Genomic DNA, 8,981 nt, shown 5'->3' on the forward strand with positions numbered 1-8,981 from the left:
CACGCAAAAGCGCCAATAAGATTACTATATAGAAGCAAAAGATTCAAACTGGAGAGTTTTCAATTATTAATTTTTTGCTACCATCAATTGTGCACACTGAAGGTGCAATTGAGGCGTGTTTTTCTACAGCGATTCGTACTGATTTCACCAGCAATCCTGGTGATATTACTGCAGCTTCCGTCATATTTCGTTAAGAAAATCGAGTGCAACGTCCAATCCAATAAATTTTACTCAGAAGTCTGCCTCCAGTGGTGATTCCTGCAGGTCCCAATGAGAAAATTACTCAAACAAAATACCTCTAACTTCTCGATGAAAGTTATGTTCTATTCCCCCAGTGTTATTATACCCCTCAGTTACAAATTATGCGTTGTCATATAGCACATTACTAAGTAAAGAAATTAGGACGTGGGCCTGGGGGCGTAGAAGATATACAGAATACATTCAAACGTTGTTTTATAAAGAGCACTCCCCTGTTTCCTAGGGGGAATAATGCTGTAATAAAACTTCTCCACAGGAAAAGATAAGATAGATTTTCATTGGCCACTGAATCGTTTTGCATTTGCCATGGATCTCTTCATAGTCACGGTTTTATTTGCCGTATATATCTGTTTTCGTGTGGTTGTGTGAGCCCAATTTTAGCGCCACAGTTTTTACGCATTATTTGAGTAATGCAAAACTTGCAGGGTGAAGCATAAATATTCTAGTTATCGAGTTTTAAATGGTTGTTTTAGCAAATTTCAACAAGCCCTTAACGTACTTGGTAGCTTGGACAAATAAAGAGAACATCATTTTCTCAGACATACAACGTCTCGGAGCAATTTCTATTTATTCAGAGTCGATCGTTTTCTAAAGGTTATCTATTAAGGTCGCAGATGTAGTTAGTCACCTTGTAAACACAAAAATTGGATCAAGGCAAAACTAAACAACTTAAAAATTTAGTTCATTTTTTAAAAATCCGCTTTATTGACAAATTGCGCTTTTGAAAAACTCAATCTACCCAGTGAAATGATACTTGGTACAACATGATAAGAAACATACTAAATCTTGGTAAATCTTGCCAAAATCTTGACAAGGTACTTAACAAGAAAACATCAAGATATGTACGAACTTGCAAGTTCTTCGCATGGCTGTCAGGAAACAAGATTTGGCAAGGTTTCGAGGAAAGATTAACCATGAAAGATATATCAAGTATTAAAAATTCAATAGCACCCAAAAAGAAGAGGTAGCAGGAAATCATAATATTAAGAAAGAATTAGCAAGAATTAATAAGAATTATTAAAATTGTCGGAAAATACTGCACCCGTTAACTTATTAACCAACAAATGAGCCGCTTTTTTCCAGTATAATTAAATTTTTAATTGGATGCTAGCTCGGTATGTACATAGTACAAACTACACACCTTATACAGGACCGCCACCGTGAATGCCTCCACTAGGGTCCCAAAAAAATCTTAAAACTTTGGTTTCTAGTTTTATTTCATTGTCCTGTGGACTTCTAAATCCTTTTCTAGTGTTTCTACTTGCGACACCCAGCCTTCTCTGCCCAATCGGAAGGTTATCTCCAGACATTGTGTACTGTCTTCACCAAGCTCCCCCATATATATATTCATATAGTAAAAAATTTGTCTAACAAAATTACTATCCACAACACATCTAAATAAACGTGATATCTTGATGAAAAAAGTCATTGTTCAGTGCATCCCATATTGAACGCAAACCCCTTTCGTACTTGATTAGTTTGAAAACGACAAAATAGTCTATGAATTGAATATAAAAAATTTTTATAAAACATTTCTAAAAGTAATATAATTTATCAATTATAAATATTAACAGTTTATAGGCAATTGAAAGATCCCCAGCTACTAATTTCTAACCCGAGGAAATTTATTCTCTATTTTGACCAAATTTTGGATTGAACTGTGATAGATCTTTTCTTCAGCTGGCGTTTGCTTGTCTAGTCCCACGAAACCCAATCCAATCTTGAGGTCAAATCTGAAACATTTCACACGCTTTTGTAGATTGAAGAGACATCTGGGTTTAATATTTTATAAATGTCCCATTGTGTTATATGTATACTACGAAAACTTAATTCTAGGAGAGAGGAAAATTATTTGGAATTTATACAAAAAAAACATTGAAAAACGTTTTAATTATTTTTAAACATTTGTTTAGTATTAAAAAAATAGAGTTTTGAGTGGCAAGATAGTTATTATTTGTGTTAAAAAATTGGAATAATGTCATTGATCTGCATTATTCATATAAACCTTTCCCCCTCCAAAAAATAATTTTACCTGACTAATAAATTTTTCTTGCAAAAATTCAGTAGATATTCAGGTGTGCAAACAGACTGAGTGTGTACAAATTGGCGGGGGGGGGGGGGGGGGGGTTCAGCAGAAAATATCTCGTATAGGAATGTTTAAAGCTGCGGTACAGCAAAATCTACATGCCAAAACGCACCACTTGTGTTCCACGCCTCTCCGCCATTCAAATGTCGACTCTCATCAGACTTAATTTCGGCTAAGAACTCCTTCGGCCCTTTACCCGAATCCAGAATGGCCTGAAGCAACCCAATGTATGCGATGGCCAATCTGAGTGTGTCAATTTTAGACAGTCGTCTCTCGTATGGGAATGTTGGAATATGAAGTCGTAACTCCTCGAAAGCCGAGTTGATGCTCATCATTCGCTTTCGTTCACGCACATTTGCAACTACTCGAGGTTCGTAGTACATGCCCTAAACGATTCAATTCATTTGAAAACAAACCTGTTTTTTAAAACTTGTTGAAAGTTTACTTGATTTACATTCATAATTTATATTTCTATATATAACGTTTACGCCAAGGTCGGCAAATTTTCTATCAATTCTGTGCTGAACATATGCGCTGACAAGCAAAGAATTTTCAAAAATTTCAGCGCAAAACTTTATATAATATTGCACTGAAATGCGCTGAAACTTTGTAAGAGATGCGCTCAAATCTGCTGAATGTTGAAAATAACCCAGCTCAATTATAAGCTTTTCTCGAGTTGACTGAGTCCCGAACCCCGGTCTCCTAATCCACCTTTCAACAAGAGATGCGCTGAATTTTGAGCGAATTTCTGGCATAATTTTATTGAATTTCCTGTAAAAAGTTAATTATTATTACTTTGATTAAATGTTAAGAGTTTAAGAGATCTGTGCTGAAAAATGCTAACTGCACTGAATTGTTTTTTTAAGTTAGCATCAACTTGAGTGCATTTCTTGCTATAATTAGCGCATTTCAGCGTAATGTTATGTAAGGGTGTTGAGCCGCAATTTTTGAGAATTTCGGAGCATTCAGTGCATTTGATTGCATTCGGCGCTTTTCTTTTAAAATTTCAGCGGATTTAGCGAATTTCTTACAAATAATGCGCTGAAATCTCGATTCTCATCAACACTCTATGTTAAAGTTAAGTCTATATGTCTCCACTAATTATTGTTTTTTGCAGCAAAAGTGTTTATAATTGGTGTATTGGGGTCATAAATGTTGCAATATATCTAAAAAATAAACACATTATTTAGGAAATCAATAATTTACACTTTTTGTCAGGTTTTAAATTTTACGCAACAATTGCCACCAATTATCCATCAAAATTTAATTCTTTTTTCTATGAGCTCTTTAATATCTGCTTTTCAATGCCAGGTGCAAATTGGTCACTGACGTAGCAATTGACGGGCAAACATAATTTTCCAAAACTGAACTATCAATTGTTTTGTACAGACAAGGGTTAAACATTAGCTCGGCAATATAAACCACTTGCTATTTGAGTTTGGAGTATTTATTAGAAAAAAATTGAATTCAGATTGGCAACAATACCTTATGGATAATTACTTTCATTTGTTTTATCTGACTCAAAGTTAGTAACTCTGGGCTTCCAAATTTTAGCAGCTAGTCCTTACTTATTCTTATTAATTGATGTTTCATTTGTCAAAGCATTAAAGTTTTCTGTTACATATTCATGATAATACAAAATAATGCAAAATTGAAATATAAATATATATATATATATGTATATATATATATATATATAATATATATATATATAATTGAGTGAAAGCTAATTTTTCGTGCTTGTTGATGATTATCAGATTTCTAATAAGGAATTTAGAAATTTTGCCTAATTTAGTTAGTGCTTGGTCTGGAAATCTACATAAAACCCCAGTCGAGACCAGATGGTTATCTTGCAAGATTCTGCCAGAATCTTGCAGAAACTGTCTATCTTGTAAGACCTGGCAGAAAAATGGTTATCTTGCAAGATCTGCCAGAAAAATGGTTATCTCGCAAGATCTGCCAGAAAAATGGTTATCGTGCAAGATTCCTGCAAGTTCGTTCCGGTCGAGCTGTCCTCTTATTGGCTCTCATTCATGCAACACATTTCATTTTGACCAGAAATTTACTTCAGAATCAGTTGCGTGTTTCTTAAGAAAAATAATAAATTTAAATAGATTTTGAATCTGGAAATATGAATTATCTGAAGAGAACAAATTAAAATCTGCCTTTGAGAACTGTTAACACAAAATAAATTACTATTAAAAACTGTTTTTTTTCAACTTTATCGAGATTTATAAAACTACACGTCTAATTACCTTTTCTGATGAAAAAATTATGCGATATTATTCTTTGCATCTTAAGCAGCTTCCTTTCATTTAATTCAGCTCCTTGCGCTTAAGTTTTCTTGCCAATGCCCAAAAAACGTTATTATTCACGGCTTGCCATTTTTTAGAGCTTCGAAGGACTTTAGAAGAGTTTTTGCGCAAATCTCTTGCTGTCAGAATTACTCGCATTAATCAATTCATCTTGTAGGATCTTGTGCATATATTAGAGTATACATTAGAGGATTCTAACAGACAAATGATTATCTTGCAAGATTCTGGCAGAAAAATGGTTATCTTGCAAGATTCTGGCAGAAAAATGGTTATCTTGCAACATTCTGGCAGAAAAATGGTTATCTTGCAAGATTCTGGCAGAAAAATAGTTATCTTGCAAGTTTCTGGCAGAAAAATGGTTATCTTGCAAGATTCTGGTAGAAATCTTGCAAGATTATGCATAATCTTGCAAGATTCTGGCAGAATCTGCCAGAATCTTGCAAGATAACCATTCGAAATCGACTGGGGAATTTTTGTTTTTGTTGCTTTTAGTTGTAATATAGCCTATATGTCACTTTTTGTTTTGAAATTGCATGGCATTTTTTTTTGTTTTCAGGTGAACAGACTAAACAGTCCCAGACAAAACAGTCACGGACAAAACAGTCCCGGACAAAACAGTCCCAGACAAAACAGTCCCGAATAGCAAAATATTCCCAGACAAAACAGTCCCAGACAAAATAGTCCCAAAAAAGCAGACAAAACAGTCCCAGACAAAATAGTCCAAACTAAAGATAAAGTTAAGCAAATTCGCAACAATTAACAACGAAACCCTTCAGTTATTTATGTGATTATATTTCATTGAACGAATATTAACATAATTTTTGCCAAATAATGTCTTTTGTATAACGAGTTTTTGGTTTAATCCTAATTCATATCGATTAAAAGCAATGCATTCGGAAGCTTAACTCATAGATTATGCTTGATAATTGTTTGTAGATTAGATTTACAATTGTTCCGATACTTATTTTGTCTGGGACTATTTTGTCTGCTTTCTTGGGACTATTTTGTCGGGGACTGTTTTGTCTGGGAATATTTTGCAATTTGGGATTGTTTTGTCTGGGACTGTTTTGTCTGGGACTGTTTTGTTCGGACACGGTTGATCCTTTGAAATACTGTTGAACCATTATTTAGCTGCAAGATAAAAGAATTGCTGACATTGAACAAAAATGTTAGGTCACAAATCACCTATAGTCACTTAAAAATAATGAGAAGACAATAATGAGATTGCTGAACAGTCTTCTGAATAAAATTAAATTAAGATAGATTAAATTAAAAATTGCCGCATTGGCACAATATTTTGGATAAGTGCACTACTATGTACTTAAGTCTATAAACTTTCAATAAAGTATAACTACTGTTCTGGATAAGGATTCATTACACTGGTGGACCCTTTTCTTCAAAAGTTTTTTAAATTTAAATGAAGACCTTCTTTTAATTAACTGATTTAATAAATTAAAATGCGCTAAGTTTACAATCAGAATGAAAAATTACCATCAGAAAAAAAATTAGAAAAAGTCGCTTTTTTCTTCATCTCAATTCCGAATTTTTGGTTTTAATTGAAGATTTCATTTGGTATGGTGAGGTTTGGATTGCGTTATTTGTCCTGGAATCTAAATGTTTTGATAAATTCGTTTGAATCCCACTATGAATCGACAACTATAGTTGTAATTTCGATATGAGTGGTAAGTCAGATATAATTTTCCTTTCATTACGGTACAAAAAAAAACATTTTTCCTTTATGGTGTTCATGATAAGTAAAGTAGCAAAAATTTGAAATTGAGAATTTCGACATTTCATGAATAGAAATGGTGTTTCAAAACTTCAAGTCACCTTTTCAACTGTTCAGCACTTTAACTCTGAAATTTCTGACCGTTGAATAGTTAACTAATTAGTAGGTTTCCATAAAACTAATATATGGTGTTCGAAGCTCTACTTTTGTTTTACCCCCGATTCATTTTACCCCAAATATTGTAACAACATATGATTTCACCCCTCCATCATTTCACCCCGCAAATTAGCTGTCGACATTATTAGTTGTCTCATAATTAAGTGGATATAAATTAATCCCATGTTCTGTTATGAGTGTTTCATATCACGATCCACGGGCAGCTGGGGGGGGGGGGGGGGGGGGGGCTCGGTCAAATGACTATAGCACCAATTATACAAAAGATTAAAATTTAGGTGAAATAAAAGAGGGGTGAAAAAATTGGTGCACCGGCACCCAACCTGTGTCGACTGCCTTCTAATTAACAAATATTTACCTCTGCACAGTAACCAAACCCCGTCTGATAGATGTCATTCGATGTTGCGAATGCTGGCGAGCATTCCACAAAGTATCCATGATTGACCATGGGTAACAACCCCGCACCCGTTTCGTTCTGACTTCCGTAGAACCCACATTCACTGGCTAGAGGGTCGACCAAGTCGGTTTTGGTGGTCTCGACCTCCAAGTACTGAGATTGAGAAATGAGGATTTGATGATCTGTATTGTTTATATTGTTGTTTAGGTTGTTGTTTATGTTGTTTGTGTTTGTATCGTAAGGATGGTCGCGTTTTGACCTGTTTTGTTGAGATTTTCCAGCTTTCATTTCGCACAATTTTTAAAATAAAGCCAGAAAATTTCTAATGCACACAATATTGCAAATTTATTGGGCAAATTAAAATTAAATCAATCAAAATTTTAATTCTTGATTTTTAATCTTTTTCGAGTATCAGAGTAGATTTAATTAAAGAAACTAAAATTTTAGAAGTATTTTTGAGAAAAACTAAACAATATTTTGAAAAATAAATAAATTGCTAAGAAGCTAAACTCATTCAAAAAAGTGAGACCAAACCAAATTATTATTAAATTTTTCCAATTTTCAAGTTTATTTTTAAAATAATCAATCGATTTGCAACCATAAGCGTAGGAATGTTAATGATACTTCCCTCCAAATCGATTAGTAGTGAACTTGGAACAAAAGCAACTACCCAGATTTGTGTTTGACAAGCCGGGCTATTAAGGACCTCTTAATGGGGGGTACATTTTAATCCTTAAAAATGACTCCCTACTCGATTGTTAAATGGAGTTAAAGGCTTATTTATATTTGTGTTATTAGGCATAAATCCACTCTCAACTAAGGGGGCTATTAATTATCCTTATGTCTCGTTAACCCATGAAGTTAAATAGTCAAATATTCAATCATTAGAACTGATAAACTAATCGTATTTTGTTTTAAAAAATGAGAAAGTTCACAGATGGACATATAGATGGATAGATTCATCAAAAATTCTGAGAGAAAGTTCGATAGAAAAGTCTGTTTGAAAGTTTTAAATAGTTACAATTGCACTTAGGGTGCTGTTATTATCTTAGATATCACAGACTGTTATATAGATCAATAGATTCATTGAAAATTCTGACAAATTTCGACAGAAAGTATAAATTGAAAGTTGTGAACACTTACATTGCATCTATGGTGCTTTTAATTTTATATATTACTTGAAAAGGGCCTTTTTGGGTTGATAATTGACGCGTTGAAATTTATAAATTGAAATAGTTATGTTGTTATAAACACCAGGCAGATATTCTACATTTTGTCGCAAGATCCTATACAATCTTGAACAATAAAACTGCATATTACAAATATTTTTTATCAAGAAACTTCTTCGCTACATCTTTTACATGTAAACAGAACCGTACCAAACAAAGAGAATCATACAGAAAAAATCGGATAATAAAAGTTATAAGGCATATGGTATTGAAAGAAAACTGTAGGGAAAAACGCTTTCTCAAAAAATATGAAAATTTGGCTTTTAAATGTTTCTAGCGATCAGTTCTTGTGTTTAATTTAAACAGCAACAACCAAAATGGACAGAAAGTTATTGAGTACAAGGGTAATGAGAATTCAATTTTCTGTTTCAATCCTGTTTCCAAATTATTATTGTCAGTAGAAAGTAATCGAAAGCAACATAATTCTTCCGGAGATTTTTGAAAATGACAACTCTTGATGAAAATTCGAAGTCTAAAGTTTCTGGCCATTTTTGCAATAATTAAAACAAGTTTGAACCTTTTTGCAAACGTTTTAGAGAAAAGTGTGATCTCACTAAAATATCCAATTTTGCAAAGATTTAACAAAAATTTTGTGGTAAGAAACATAATGAACATAAAAGATTTTTTTTCATAAAACACAGAAAACATTATACAGGAATACAATTTATTATCTTGAAGAGGACGGCTTGCATTGTTGTCTCAAAACTTTTGGAACAGCTGCTTCAAAATTTTCCCTAAAATTTCAATATGTTAAGATCTGAGCTATTGGTAGCCAATTCAGTAATCCATTGTT

The 8,981-nt window shown here is 33.2% G+C and overlaps 2 protein-coding genes across 3 annotated transcripts in view; one reads left to right on the plus strand and one right to left on the minus strand.

Moving 5' to 3' along the window:
• The window catches only part of LOC142341872 (uncharacterized), a 213,596-nt gene that overhangs the window by 155,724 nt on the left and 48,891 nt on the right, over nucleotides 1–8,981 (plus strand). The window lies entirely within an intron of this gene.
• Nucleotides 1,733–7,429, minus strand: LOC142341141 (helix-loop-helix protein 13-like). The gene is made up of 3 exons (XM_075392035.1): nucleotides 6,921–7,429; nucleotides 2,457–2,730; nucleotides 1,733–1,991 (listed from the first exon to the last, which is right to left on the minus strand). The coding sequence occupies exons 1-3, from the start codon at nucleotides 7,245–7,247 to the stop codon at nucleotides 1,954–1,956; spliced, it is 639 nt and encodes a 212-aa protein (XP_075248150.1). The 5' UTR covers nucleotides 7,248–7,429; the 3' UTR covers nucleotides 1,733–1,953.

The sequence above is a fragment of the Convolutriloba macropyga genome, chromosome 6, assembly GCF_964194025.1.
Source record: "Convolutriloba macropyga chromosome 6, txConMacr16.3, whole genome shotgun sequence".
Lineage (NCBI taxonomy): Eukaryota > Metazoa > Xenacoelomorpha > Acoela > Convolutidae > Convolutriloba > Convolutriloba macropyga.

Coding starts and splice junctions, on each gene's coding strand:
- LOC142341141 (XM_075392035.1), bottom strand. CDS start 7,247: ATGAAAGCTGGAAAATCTCAACAAAACAGGTCAAAACGCGACCATCCT. Junction 2,731..6,920: donor GGTTTGGTTACTGTGCAGAG/GTAAATATTTGT, acceptor TGAATCGTTTAG/GGCATGTACTACGAACCTCG. Junction 1,992..2,456: donor AGAGGCGTGGAACACAAGTG/GTGCGTTTTGGC, acceptor GAAATGTTTCAG/ATTTGACCTCAAGATTGGAT.